Source organism: Olea europaea, chromosome 4 (genome assembly GCF_002742605.1).
Source record: "Olea europaea var. sylvestris chromosome 4, O_europaea_v1, whole genome shotgun sequence".
Classification (NCBI taxonomy): Eukaryota; Viridiplantae; Streptophyta; class Magnoliopsida; order Lamiales; family Oleaceae; genus Olea; species Olea europaea.
Genome location: NC_036240.1, coordinates 547,487 through 562,884, shown reverse-complemented (window position 1 = coordinate 562,884; position 15,398 = coordinate 547,487). Strand labels below are relative to the sequence as shown.

Sequence of the window (15,398 nt, the reverse complement as noted above, 5' to 3'; positions counted from 1 at the left end):
TATAAAATTTTTTAATTTTTAAAAGTTTTATAATTCTTGTAAAGAATTTTATGTTTCATACTGAGTATATGATAAAAGCATGTAAATTAAATTATGGCTTGTTTTTTATCTAATATGATTCTTTACAGTGTTGACTATTGTTAGACCCAGTAAATCTTTAGATTAGATTGAAATCATTGGAATCATAGATTAGTTTGTTTCGGCATTGTGCTTGTTATTTTTGCTCTTAGTATGCAGGAGCTGATACTACAAACTGCAGTTTAAAAGCAAGTTACGTTCAATTCAGAAGGTGCCATTGAAATTAATAGGTATGATGATAGGTATGATGTAGATTACTAACTCTTTCTTTTATAGCTTTGCTTGCAAACTAACGCACTCATCACTCTCTGATTTGCTGCAAAATTGGTATTTAGTTAGGTACATCTTCCAAATTATAGTACATCTGATACTAGGCTCTCTTTCATTATCAAATGATGCTCCTCTGGAAGGCTTAGGGTCCCTCAAATAACAACGGAGAGTGGTTTTCGCTTTAGATCACACGTGAGTATCAAGTTTTCAATTACAATCTTGAACATTGTGGCTGCTTGTTTAGGGTTCTTTTACTATTGGCATTATTAAATTGCTCAAAGTGAAGCTAGGCTTAACAACTTTGTTATTTTTCTTTAATCGTGCATTTGACATTGAAGGCTAATTGTCTTTGATTATATGAAGCTTGTTGGGCAATTTGAGTATTCTATAATGCTGGCTGCTGGACTTTTGTTCGTATCCTTTCAAAGGTTTGGGAATTGACATTTTACATTATATATGAACCTTTTTTCCTCTCTCTAATCGGAGACTGAGCAAGGCCTAGACTTTAGTATGAATTAAAGGTCTATGAAGACCTGGAAAGGAATTTGGAAATTGTGTTGCAACTTGTTAAGTGTGGTTTGTGAGTTGTCTTGTGTTTGACAAATTGAGCTAATTAATTGATTATGAATTGTCTAGTTGTACCAGAAAATCGGTGCTGGACGGTAGCTTAAAGGCTTATTAAGGTCAACTTGAGACAGCAGCATGTCTCATGTCCCTATTTTGGCCTTTTTCAAATGGGAACCTCATATACGTCTTATGAAGTAGGATATAATGTACGGGAGTGCGTAAATATCCACGTTATGATATGCTTGATATAGTAGATTGGACAACATTGTCCGTCTACATACAAAAATGTGCCAGGAACTTGCTCTTTGATGTTCGACCCCTAAGAATTCTTTAACTTGTTTTTTCACTTGATGTGAGTAAAAAGAGAAGCAATTTATTTATTTTTTCAATTTGTTGCGGATTTCGAGAAGTAGCTTCCATGAGAAGATACATTAAAATGATGTTCTCGACATTTCAAATGTTATTATCGATATTTGAATCTCGTTTATATTTTAAAAGTATACATGTCAAATCACAATATTAAATGTTCTCGACATTTTAAATTTTTAGAATGACAATTCATTCCAAACATAACAATTCTCTATATTTGAAATGTAATTCTCGACGTTTCTATGTCAATGAAAAAAATAGCATTAATTGTTATATGATATGTGCACTTTTGAAATAAATATGGAAGGTTACGTGTGAAAATTTATTTGCCAATAAAATTTTTGCAAAAATGTTTATTTCTTATCTTTGTATGGAATAATAAATTGTTCACAGAAGTACTTTAGTCCAAAATATTTCAAAATAAACATTTTTACAAAGATTTGTGAAAATGAACATGTGAAAGTGGATATTTCAAACAATTTCCTCTATATTAAATTGTAGGGTGGGTTGCCTGCACCGTCCATTGTACAGAATATGGTATGGTGATAATTAAGACGAACAATGGGCCCCCTTGCTCGCTCTTGCTGTGTAGAAATAGCAATCTCGTGTAATAACAGTCCTTTTGTCAACATCTAAGATTTTATTCATAATATTTAATCAGAATAAGACTGAAAAACATGGAATATTTTCAAGAAAACCAAATGTCAAGAAAGACATTGTCCCCGAAATGACAAGTTTCGGTCATCAGTCGAAGTACAAATTCTACAACGAAAAAGTCCAATAGCTTATAAGTTTTATATTCTTAGTTTTCCTGTCAAATATGAAACATAGTTTTAAAGATTCGAGAATTGACTAGGGTTCATGAAGTTTTTATTTGATCAAATCATATTTTATTTACACGTGTAAACATAGATATTAGTTCGGAAATTTTAATTCAGTTCCTGTTTGGTGTGGACTAAAATTAGATTTTTAATAGATTTTGATAAAATGTGAAGGTGTGAATTCCATAAAATATGTGGTTAAATTAATTGTTGATTTAGAGTTAAGAATCAGCCTTGTTTGATGGGGATTAAAATCAAATTTGGAGCTGACTTGAGTCTCTGTAGTTGACTAGTTGTACCATCTTTTAGTCATAAACGGTAACGCAGTATTGTTAGAAGCGCGTTTTGGGGGAAAAAGGAAAAACTCAACAGCCCAAAAGAAACGCAAAATGCGACTTATTAATTACTGAAAATAGCAGTGGTTGCCGGTAGGAGTTTATATTATTTAATTGGATCTGTCGGTTACTATAATGCGTGCAGGATAATGTTACATTTATCTATACATTTTTACCAAATCTTTTACCTACACTTACAGTAGGAGGGTGGGCCCCACAAGCCAAAATTTTTAAATGCACGTGGGGCCCACGCGCATGTAAAAGTAGGACACCAATTCGGTAACCTTTTTTCAGTACATATATATTTATCCTTGCGTGCATATATATTAAAAAACTACGGAATTTAAGCCAAAAATGGCACTAATATTTGTGGCATTCCATTGGATATATTTTTTTTCCCCTCTCTCTCTTTTACGATCTTTTACGAGTAAAGAATTATCGCTCTATTGCTAAGTTGGATAGTTCATTAAAATAAATAAAATGACAAAACACGCATTATTTATTAACGTTCTTAGCTATAAAAATAATTTCTAAGAGCGAATGGTGGCATGATAATGGATTCAATTCAACAACCTGATTACTTTCTATTTTTATTTGTTTTGAACCTTTAATTTATCACTAAAAGAGGGCCAATTATATGTCTTTGGAGTTGAATTAAAGAAGAAATATTAACCCAAATTAAAAGTAGCCAATAAAATTAGGACTCTTGGACAGTGTCATGTTCCCTTTTTGAGGGGAGTACATGTGGGATGGTAATATTTGACGTGTTTAGACAATGTTCACCTCTAATTAAATTTGCTTAATTTTGTCGAATAAACAAATAATTAATTTAAATGTTAGTATCTTTTAAGATAGACATAAATCTATTAATTTGTCCTACAAATACACCTATGCATAAGTGAAGATGCTAAAGATCGTCTCATAATTGTTTTATGGATAATGTTTCAAAAAGATTAGGGATCCAAAAGCTCTTCAACGTATTCTTTGGTCATCAAATGGTCTTTCGAGTCTGTTTAAAGTTTGATTTACTTTAGTCATCTTCAATGGTTTTAAAGCAAGATTTCAATTTCGATTTCGATGTCAATGCGATTCCGTCCGTTTAATTGAACTACCATTAAACCATGTTTTCTCTATCATGGGTGAATTTATAGTGGGCTGGAGATTCTGTTCATTTTCAACTTTCCTCTCAAGAAAAAACTTGAATTCGAATTCAACTTTCTTTCTAATTGAATTGTACGTGTTTCATATAAACTCGGGCTCAATCTTGTCAGCAGGGACTAAAGCTACTCAAGCCTAATTTGGAAAAAACAAAAACAAAAAAAAAAAAAAAAACGAAACTCCTACCTTCGTAGATATAATTGTCCGAATATTTTGAATGAAATATACAATGTTAAATAGAATAATCTTATTTATATGAATACCAATTCAAGGTAACATAATTGGTTGAACCTACTCTTGCGAAGCTAACAACGTGGCACTGGCTCAACCATGGCTAAAAAGAAACAAATTAATCGAGTAAAAAATAAGTGTACATTAATATATGATATGTTGTCAGTATTCTTTCATACAACAAAAAAATGGCTCACTTTCATCACAAAACGTGGTTGGATATTAATTGAAACATCGAATCAGGAGAGCAACACATGCCTATGGGCCTTAGCCAAAATGTTTACCTTCTTGAAAGATGTCCAGTTTCTTTGGTGTGGCATAATTCAAAATTTTGTATTTTTTTTTTAATTTACGGGGCCCTGCCGAGGTGGGACGGGTTATTTTGCCATCTATAAAAAACGGATAAGAAATTCACATTTATATTGGAAAAAGGGCAAAGAAGCAAGTTGCACGAGTAATCAAGAGATGTGAAATTAAAAAAGCGATTGACAATGCAGTGCATCGAAGTAGAAATTATTAATTAATTATCCAACAAAATGGAGATTCGCATGACTTTCTAGTGATAAATTAGTTACGCAATCAATTATGTCTTTTTGTTATTCATTTACACAAATTCTATAATCTTTTCTTTTGACCAATCATACATATTGTGTTTCATGTGTGAACAATACTATTTCGTTTAATTCAAGAATTCAATTCAAATTCAAGCTATGTGTTATTTAGTTTTTGTCACAAAGTTTGTTTTCACATACGTAGGGATAATCCCATCCCATTTGAACTAAAGACCAGAAACCTTAAAATATTTACGCTCACGCGTTTGTGTGCGTGTTGCATGCCCCATGCAAATATTCACGTGTATCGTTATAAGTGTTAAAGTTGATTTTCAGTTTCACACACGATAATATTAGAGTGTGTTTGATTGACATGGAAATATCACCTAGAAAAGAAAATATTTTCTATATTAGAGTGTGTTTGATTGACATTGACATGGAAATATCACTCAAGGAAAATATTTTCCTTAAAAATAAGGAAAATTAGGCATATTTTCAAAAGTCGGAAAATGTTTCCATGGAAAAAAAATAGCAATCAAACACTCAAAATAAAAATTTGGGTGGAAAACTGATATTTTTCATGAAAAATAAATGTAATCAAACACATTCTTAGTGCTACTTGGAAACCAACCAGCATTTTCATATTTTATATGAATTTGAATTTGAGGTTCCAACTTTTATTTTTATTTTTTGCCCCATTTAACTCTTGTTTTGGGTTGTTTCCGACCAATAAAAACCATTTACACGAGTAACGCTATTCATCAGCAGTGAATAGCAACCCATATAACATTGGGTTCACAATCACATTATTTAATGAAATTGTGATGAGCTTTATTCATCGAAACTACACGTAAAGATAGAGAAGTGAGTACAAATAATCAAGCTTTTTGATTTTTCGTTATCGTCAAGGGTGGAATTATCAGAAAACTATCGATTAGTTTCATTAATTGACTAGAAGTTTATAAACAATAGTAAATAAGAGGTCGATACATGAGTAATACTTATAAATGCATAGGGCCATACTCATCTAGTACTTCAAAATATGTTTAGGACTCCAATAAAAACTCTAAAATTCAAGATTTTGTTGTTCCATATGAGGACATCGTTAGGTTTTTAGAGTTGGCAACCACAAAATAAATGCATAATATTCTAACACAATTAATGCAGTAATGTTTGTTGACATGCCACATCTTTCTTCGAGTTATATTAATAATAATTTATACACATTTAATTCCAATTTTTGATTTTCTTAAACTCACTTTTAACCCTATAGTTTTTTTATTTTTTATTTTCAATCACTTATTTTATCAACTTTTATCAAAATTTATTAAACACCTGTTTGAGCCACATTATTGTGAAAATGAGAATGAAAAATATAGTCATTATGGACTCCACAAAATAAATAAAAAGTCAAATATAATGACTTAATGTGATGGATAACGGTTATATTTTTTATTTTAATGAGAAAATAATGGAGCTCAAACAGAGTCTAGAAATTTAATTTTTAGTCAAATCAAACAAGCTTTAATATGTTAAGCCCCCGTTTAACTCTCTTTAAACAAGATAATTTATTTTTAATCACATTCAAAACATCACACAATGATGACCTCATTGGGTCCTAGTGGATCAAGTGAACCACCAGCTTTGGAGGTTTTTTATTATTTTTATTTTTATTATTATTATTTTAAATAGACTCCAAAATCACAAAGAAAAAAGAGAATCCTTCCATTACCAAACAATAATTGAATTGATTGTTTTTATTGATAAAATTATGTGATTATTGATAAACAAATTATTTTTTCAGTCGAATTGATTGTTTTAATTGGTTGTTTATAATAGGTATAAAAAAGTACTTTATTATGATTATGGAACGCTAGAATTGAAAGTATTGAAAATGATATATAATTATGAAACGCTAGAATGCATAGAGAACAATTGTAATAAAATATTAAATATATTAAATTTTTAGCAACTTTTTCTCAAGCCCTCGTTTGACCCCCATTATATTACATTCAATTTTTCTCTCATATATTTCAACCACACAATCTTTCATAAAATAATATTACACATAAATCGATTTTTTTTCCTTTTTCAACCATTTATTTAAAAAAATAATAATATTCCAACCATTTTCATTTTCAAAAAATGGGGGCCAACCAATGTATAAATTTGATTGTACCCCACTAACTCCAAGTATCTGCGTCTGTCCCTGGATGACCTGACCATCAAACATTCATACATAAGCTAACTTGTGACATTTTCTTTACGTATATTTAATCCTATTAGTCACATAAAACATTCCCATAAAGAATTAATAGTTTAATATTGCACAAGTGTCTTTTGTTGTTATTAACTCATCAAATCATTTGTTTACGGGATTTTAAGAATGGTCAACGAGTGGATTAACCATGCATAAAAATTTGAGTTTTTATTTTGTAGTTCATATTTTCTCCATCAAATAAATTCGAAATTTAAGGGTCTGTTTGATTGCGAAAATGGAATTTGGGTGAAAAAAATGAATTCTAGGGAATTGAATTACCTAAAAATTGTTTTCCTGAGAATTGTAAATTATTGTGTTTGATTGGCATAATTTTTCACCTGAAAAATGTTGAAGTAAAAATATTTTTTGGTGTATGTTTGACTTTATTTTACATGAAAATTGTCAATTTAAGGGATATCCACTTTTACCATTGTTTTTAGAATTTGTTTCCATTGCCAACAAAAAAAAAGGAAAAAGAAGATTAAAAAATCATCTATATTTTAGTGTTCATTTGACTTTGTTTTACATGAAAATTGTCAATTTCAGGGATATTCTCTTTTACAATTGTTCCTAAAATTTGTTCACATTGCCTTAAAAAAAAAAGGTGGAAAACCAAAAATCACCTACCCCCAAAAAAATTAAAAGGTGGAAAATCACGCTTTAAGGTGTTGTACCTAGAAATTCATGAAAAATCAATTTCCTGAAAAATTTTGTCAATCAAACAGGACAAAAGTGAAAGTTGGAATTCGAATTCCAAGTTCCATGGAAAATTTCGTGCTATCAAACAGGGCCTAATTTCAATTAGAACTTTTAATTTTTGTAACATACTAACATTTAGTTGTTGGTCATGATTAATTATTAATTAGGATAAGTATTGATTACATTTTTCAGTGGCTATAAATAAGGGTTGTAGGCAAGAAAATTGTTTTTGAATTGAAATAAAATATTAATTATTGAGGTTTTGCCGACATAAATTAGTATTCATAAGAATCCACAATTTCGCAATTAAGATCAAGAATTAAATATTTTTTTTTGTAAAGAATCTACAAATATTTGATTCTTAAATTCACGATATTCTTTATAAATTATTGTGTTTTTATACCGTTACACGTGTTCATCATTATTTATCAAAAAAAAGGTTGAACCCCAACTTTAGGGGCCCCCACCTACCCTATCCTGGGTTATTGTGGAGGAGGTAAATCGCAGGATGTGCCTTCCAGGAGTCAGGGTGGAGAGCACATGGATAGGTCAAGGCTATTAACCCATATGGTAACTCCTGCTTGCAACAAAGCCAATTCCACCTTGCAAGAAATCGAACTCTGCACACTGAAGTTTCAATGTCACCATTCAACTATTTATCAATTTAAAGCAAATCCAAGTCCAAATGTTCACCTAATTCAAGATATATATCACCAAGACATAGCATAAGCAAACACGTCATCAAGCCAAGTAAATATGTAATTAATTTAATCATGATGGGTGTGTTTAATTAAAAAGCTTGGGCAATAAGCGACGTTGTGGATTTACTTGGTAAACATTACAAGTAATTTTACATAAGCAATTGGGTCACTCATGGACGTCAATTCTATCACTCGAGTTTGAAAGGTTGAACTTGAATTTTGACTTCATCAAACTTTCTAAACAAGGAAATAATTTCAATGTTTATATTATTTTATTTTTTAAACAAAAAATTACAATTATTTTATCCAAAAGGACCAAAACTAGATTCTAAAATATATTAAAATGTTGAAATTTAGTAGTAAGGGTGAATATAGAATCAAAATTTATTAAGTTTAGCCTTCTATCAGAGAGATTGACAAGAAAATCAATGGTCAATAATATTTTTTCTAACTCAAAATATAAGGTAACATTTTTTTATTGTTATTAGTAAATATTGTCTTTATTGATAGTTTCTGTTTGGTATGAAAAGAAAACATATATTATTGAATATTTTTATTTATTGTTTTATGTTGCTTATTTCAAATTTGAGGAATTAAAAAGTATTTTTAGCTGTTATTCAACCCCTATTTTTTTTCCATTGTCTAGTCATTAAAATAAAAAATATAACCGTTATCTATCACATCAAGCCATCATATTTGAATTTTTATTTCTTGTACTCGTAACGATTATTTTTTTCATTTTCATTTTTACATTAATACGAAACAAACGAGCCCTCAATGTAAAAAGTTAAAAGTATAAATGCAAAAATAAGAAAATAACATTTCCGTATTGGACCTCGTCCTCAAATAAAAGTCAATTCCACGTGTTCCTCTGTCCCCATCTTTCTCTCTCGCTCTACAACTCGTCTCCCTCTTCACCTCTTCTCACTCCTATATATACAACACACGCATGCTCATGCTTCTGTAACATTTATTCATAAAACAACTCTGAAATCCCACAAAACAGAAAGAATATAACACCTCACTCCTATTGATTCGGACTTCCTATTCTTCCGTTCTTAACCCTCCAATCCTTCTCTATTTTCTCGGCTCAAACATTCTCGTACATTAAGGTAAATTTTTAATCTTTCTCGTTTTGTTTTTCTTTTCTGGTTTTCCTTCTGAACAACATGGTGATTCGAGTTCTCTTTTTTTATTCACGAATTCGATTTTCGACATTATAGATTTTTCTGTGAATTTTTATAAAACGGATTATGTGTTCTTTGCATTTTGCTTGACTGGTGTGTTTGAGCTGTTATAATTGGGAAAATCTTGGTCTGTTTTTTTGGGTTATATGTTAATTAAAATGCCCTAAAATAATTTCTTTCTTTCTTTTCATTTTTTTCCCCCTTTTTTGTTCCGCTTGATGGGATCTACGTGACATTTGCTTTCTGTACTGGCAGTGTTATTGATTATGGGTCAGTGTGCAGCTACAGATTTTCGCATATTTTAACTGAATATAAAGCTCATTTGACTGATTATTTGTCCGTCTTATTTTATGTTAAAATGATGTCGGGTTTGTTTGGTTTGATTTTCTTCAAGTTATATGACATAGCTTTATCTGCATTTGATTATGTAATATTGACATTTCTCTTGTCCAAAATCCAGGTGCCTAGGCTGTTCATAATCCATTTTGAAATTGCATGGGGGTATATTGTTCATGTCCGGTCGGTGTTTACAGTGATTTAGAGAGTGGTTTTGAATCTGTCATTTTTAAATCGATCAACCTTGGGGATGATAATGACCGGAAAACGCCAGTTCGATCTGTCGAACCGACAGTAGTAATGTTGACTGAAGGATCTTTTAGCTTTAGGACAAGAGAAAATGAAATGACCTCGACTGAAGCTCCTGTCAAAGATAAATGTGCATGCCAAGAAATGATTAGTACAGTTTCGACAGAGGGAATCCCACAATTGACTGGATTGAACCTTAGCAGCCCCAAACATGAGGCTGCTGTAAAGTTGCAGAAAGTGTACAAAAGCTTCCGAACACGAAGAAAGTTAGCAGATTGTGCTGTTCTTGTGGAGAAGAGCTGGTGGAAGTTATTAGATTTTGCCCAACTCAAGCATAGTTCCATTTCATTTTTTGATCTTGAGAAACACGAGACTGCCGTTTCACGCTGGTCGAGAGCAAGAACAAGGGCTGCCAAGGTGAAGTTCAATTAATTTTATTGTGCGAACTTAGTTTTGAAAAAAGCTATCAATTTTCTTATGTTGACCGCCGTTTTCATCGCAGGTTGGGAAAGGTTTATCAAAGAACAGCAAAGCCCAAAAACTTGCTTTACAACATTGGCTAGAAGCGGTCTCTAATATCCTTACTTTCTCTATTATACCATTCTTTGTAATCAAGAATTGTTGCTGACTCTATCTTTTTGTGTTGAGCAGATTGATCCACGACATCGTTATGGGCACAATCTTCATTTCTATTATGTGAAATGGCTGAATTCTCAAAGCATGGAACCCTTCTTCTACTGGTAATTATCTGCCAAGTGAAAATATTTATTTTGTCACAAGAAATGTTCGACTTTTTACATTTTGATATTAACTATACTATTTTGATTATGCAGGCTTGATATAGGAGAAGGCAAAGAGGTTAACCTCGTCGAGAAATGTTCTCGATCAAAACTTCAACAACAGTGCATCAAGTATCTTGGTCCGGTGTGTCCTTATGTCTCTCATTATTCTCTTTCTTGGCTCAATTATAATTTGAATAATCTTCCAACCTCAGAGAATTTTAGTACTTAAGAGTTTTCCAATTTTCTCTCACAGATGGAAAGAAAGGCCTATGAAGTTGTAGTGGAGGATGGAAAACTCTGCTACAAGCAAACAGGGGAGCTCCTGGACACCACTATAGAACCAAAAGGTGCTAAGTGGATTTTTGTCTTGAGCACCTCTAGAAAATTGTATGTAGGCAAGAAAAAGAAAGGCACATTTCAGCACTCCAGTTTCCTGGCTGGAGGAGCCACATTGGCGGCCGGAAGGATTGTTGTCGAAAATGGAATCTTAAAGGTATTTTTACACTACAAAAACTTAGATGTTAATTTGTTACTTGATATTCACCCCTTTGAATGTTAACTTTATTCATTCTTCGGTGAATTTCGACAGGCAGTCTGGCCTCACAGTGGCCATTATCGGCCTACTCCAGAAAATTTTCAGGACTTCATATCATTTCTCAGAGAGAATAATGTGGATCTTGCGGATGTTAAGGTATAGAGAAATTTATAACTTATCTTTTGATGTCCACTATGGTCTAATACTTTGTATTAAACATGCACTTCATGTTTTGCACAGTGAGAAATTAGATTTAAAGGCTGAGTAATTTTAATCTTCTTTTATCCAGCTTGATTCCATTGATGATGAAGAAGAAGAATCTGTGGGAAAGAAGGGAGGTTTATTCTTGAGATGTAACTCCTCCGAAGAAGGCTTGGCTGAAAAGGATCGACTAGAGACCGTAAAAAACAATACTGAAGACTCCATTTTGCATAAAGTTTTATCAAGGGAAGGAGAAGGAGAAGAAGAAGAAGAAGAAGAGATAACTAAATCAAAAACATCTCATGACTTCAGTAAAAAACTTACTACTCTAGAAATACCAAGCAAAGCCGATTTGTTGGAGACCTTAAAGATTGAAAACAAAGTGGTAGAATCAAAAAGTCAAAATTTCTTGCTGGAATCACCTATGGGTGGATATGAAACAGCAGAAGAGTCTTTTGCTTCAGAGACTCGTTCCGTCAATCAAGAGCATGACTCGTCTGATCAAGAACATGAGGAGATCATTTCAGAAGAATCAATTCTCCAGAGGATAAATTCTCATAAAGATATGAAGTCATTTCAATTAGGGAACAAATTATCTTGCAAATGGAGTACAGGAGCTGGACCTCGAATAGGATGTTTAAGAGACTATCCTTCGAAGCTCCAGTACCATGCCTTGGAGCAAGTGAATTTATCCCCAAGAACTAAACGCCGCTTAAGATTAGACTCCCCCTCTCGGGAATCAACACCGACCAGCTTTGGTAGGGAAACACCGACTTGTTCTAGCTCATCTCCTCTAGAAAAATCGAATCTGTCTCATAATAGCAGTCACCATTCTATTACACAGTCCTCCCTTTCTGTAAAGGAACTTACTAAATCTAGTTGCTGAAACACAAGTAGTCACAGTTTATTTTTTAGATCTATTCTTTTGTTTGAATAGAAGAAATGATAATAGCAATTTTTCGATAGGAATTCTTACAACTATATTTTTTTTCCTATTAGTACTTGTATTCGAGATTTGTTTTATCATCTTGTACAGTGCAGGATGAAAAGTTGTAAAATTTTGTGGGTTTTGTACCCTTAATTCAAAAGGAAATATTTTAAGTTTTTTCTACCGTTCTTGTTTTAATTTTGTGGGTATTATATATGTGCATGGCATTTGAATTTGAATTACTACAATGTATAGCTTCATGAAAATAGGCTCCAACAATTTACCGCGTTTTCTAACATTGATTTTGACTTGGTCTAGCGTTTTGAAGTGGCTTACAAGATATGGGTCAACTTAGATAATGCAGATTTTCTTTCATCAAACCAATGTTTAATTTTTCTACGGTTGACCGTGTTTTTACATCAAAAGAGCCAATTTAAGAAGAGAAATTGCACAAATATACATAAGAAGGTGAATTCTAAGAACTGGTCCAAGGGATGCTTAGCAATGTTACGTAATCCTAAAGATTTGTCGTACTCAATTATGACGACGAGCTCTCGCAATATACATTCACGATGATGATCCATTATTTGAGCATGAATAAAGCCATGCTACCAGATGAATATTACCCACCTAGGTGACCGACCCTCACATTGGCACGAGACTCACGCCGACCTCATATGAATAAAAAATCTAAAAAAATGGTACCCCACTCATCTCAAATATGAGTGTAAGTCAGTTGGGACGTAAAAATAATAAAAAATACTACACGTTTAGGTGCAGTGTTTCACAAAGACCTTACAAGCCCCTCACTGTTTGGGGGGGGCCCACATGTATTTAAAAAGGAATTTGTGGTGTCCGCCCCCCACTTGTTTTTTCCCTGACAGGAACCTATGTAAGTGTTGAGTGTTCACAAAATAATTCCGTCACCCCCAACATGATTGTTTGAGCATAAGAGAACCAATGCTGTTGGATTTGACACTTCTTGTTGGCCTTGTTGGTGTTGTAAATAAGAAGGACGACAACGATGTAAAAGATGAACTTTGGAATGTAAGCTCCAACGGTACCATAAACATCTATCAATTGGCACGTCAGTGTATTCTGAGAGGAACTGAGGAGCCAAAGCCAAAGAGGATGAAATTAAACCATGTTCTGTTTAAAATTGATTTAATGATTTATGGGCACATGTTAATTCTGATAAAGATGCAAAAACTTTCATGAGTTGTGATGTAATGAAAATGTGAAACATAAAAAGTCATAAAATGCGGACGTAATAAATCTTAAGCAAATTTTTTTGTTTTCAACTTATTTGCGAGCAAGAAAATGGGGGGTTGTGCTGTCATACGGATCCAAGATAACGGACAGTTACAAGTACAGACAATTTGCACCTTATCATGTTGTCCAAACATTCAATACTGGTCCGAATTCGGAGGATAATAACCTAGTTGGTTTTTTTGACGCTTTAACATCATTATTGGAGTGCCATGTTTCGACTTTAGTTTCTGTTTTTCATTCATATTTTGTGGACAAGTAGTATATGTTCTATACTTTGCTTTGCTGGGTCTGTACCCTCTTTTTAGATTTTGTTCCATGCATGAATCTAAAGCTCTCTTCAATACTTCGACTTTTTTTGTAGTCGAAAAAATGTTTCTAGCAAAGTGACTAATGAGTGTTCTTTCAAGAAAGAATAAGAATTAAAAGTTTGTCATAGCATATTTAAGAAATATACATGAAATCTTTTGTTTCATTTGGGAGAGATTTCAAGAACAATTAAATAGTTGTTTCTAACATGTTTAATAAAGTTTTTTAGGTAGCCAGACCGTTGAATTGGGAATGATAAGTGTGTTTTACATACTTATTTAGGCTACAAAACATAGATAATTGTTGGCAAATATGTTAGAATATGGTTTAATTTTCTATAAATTATGTTTTGCAGGATAACATTAATGAATATGGTGTAATTTAGGAAAAGCAAACGAAAAATGACCAAAATGGGAGAAAATCAAAGTTCGTGGACCAAAGTGTAAATAGTTGAAAGATGACCCAGAAGAAGAAACGAAGATGTGAAACAGTCGAAAATTAATTGAGCGAAGGAATAAAGTGTTGGAGGAAGAAGAAGCGAGAAAGAGATCAAGAAACAAGAAAACAGAGTTCAGGAACTAAAACGCTGTTTTTGGATCTTATCTACACTATGCGGTCACATTGTGACATTTAGAGAATTTCAGGGCCAATTTTCATTGAAATATGCTATAACATGCATTTGTACTATGCTATGGGCGGAAAAATTCCGAGTTCCTTATATGACTCAAATTCTTATTTGAAGCAAATATTGAAACGTCTTATAAAGACCTAAGGCTATCCATAAGTAGTTTACCATGCATTACAACACTTTCATATAGGTTTTGGAGCACAGAAGGAGGCAAGAAACACAGAAATAGATTCCAAGACTTAAATATTCAATTTAAGATTTAATTAGGTGATGTCATTTATTCAATGTTTCTTCTGTTTTTCTCTTCCTAACATTTTAGGCTAGATTTATTTGTGCTAGAAGAATGATGAACTATGTGATATGAATTTTTAATCTTTAATTTTACATATTTGAAAGATTTATATGAATTTCTTTTCTCTACTATTATTGGGCATGTAATTATGTGAATGTGGTGGCTTCTTTTATGCATTCAAAAGAAGAGAAATAAGCTCGACATGATATAAATCGTTATATGGTCCAATAGAGAATAGAGATATACCGCTTTCCCTTATGTGAATTTTTAAGTGTTTATAAAAATTTATATACTCCTGTATTTTCGCACCCATCATAGAAATATAATCGAGTTATATATGACGGCAGATTTAACATTACTCGAAAGAGAATATGAATAAAACATGAACATTAATTTATCAAAATTCAATTGTGTTGTCAAAATGTAGAATTGAGGTTCAAAAGGATTATTGCATGGAAATTCGGGACCCTAGTACGTTTGTCATTCATTAAAAATTTAAAAGCCTGTTTGGGAGTGATTTTGAGAATTAATTTTTTGACCGTTAGGAGAAAAGTGGGGCCCATCTATAAGAGAAGAAGTCAAATATGACAGCTGAAATAGTGAAATAACGGTCAAAAAATTAATTTTTGGGGGGGGGGGGGG

At 32.3% G+C, this 15,398-nt stretch overlaps 1 protein-coding gene across 1 annotated transcript; it reads left to right on the top strand.

Moving 5' to 3' along the window:
* The first annotated feature begins 9,031 nt into the window (after window positions 1-9,031).
* LOC111393172 (IQ domain-containing protein IQM2-like) lies at window positions 9,032-12,387 on the top strand. Its single transcript, XM_023018569.1, has 8 exons — window positions 9,032-9,152; window positions 9,688-10,229; window positions 10,315-10,380; window positions 10,464-10,552; window positions 10,646-10,736; window positions 10,848-11,087; window positions 11,184-11,285; window positions 11,419-12,387. The coding sequence occupies exons 2-8, from the start codon at window positions 9,723-9,725 to the stop codon at window positions 12,214-12,216; spliced, it is 1,893 nt and encodes a 630-aa protein (XP_022874337.1). The 5' UTR covers window positions 9,032-9,152; window positions 9,688-9,722; the 3' UTR covers window positions 12,217-12,387.
* Window positions 12,388-15,398: the final 3,011 nt, after the last annotated feature.

Coding starts and splice junctions, on each gene's coding strand:
- LOC111393172 (XM_023018569.1), top strand. CDS start 9,723: ATGGGGGTATATTGTTCATGTCCGGTCGGTGTTTACAGTGATTTAGAG. Junction 10,553..10,645: donor ATGGAACCCTTCTTCTACTG/GTAATTATCTGC, acceptor TTGATTATGCAG/GCTTGATATAGGAGAAGGCA. Junction 11,088..11,183: donor TCGAAAATGGAATCTTAAAG/GTATTTTTACAC, acceptor GAATTTCGACAG/GCAGTCTGGCCTCACAGTGG.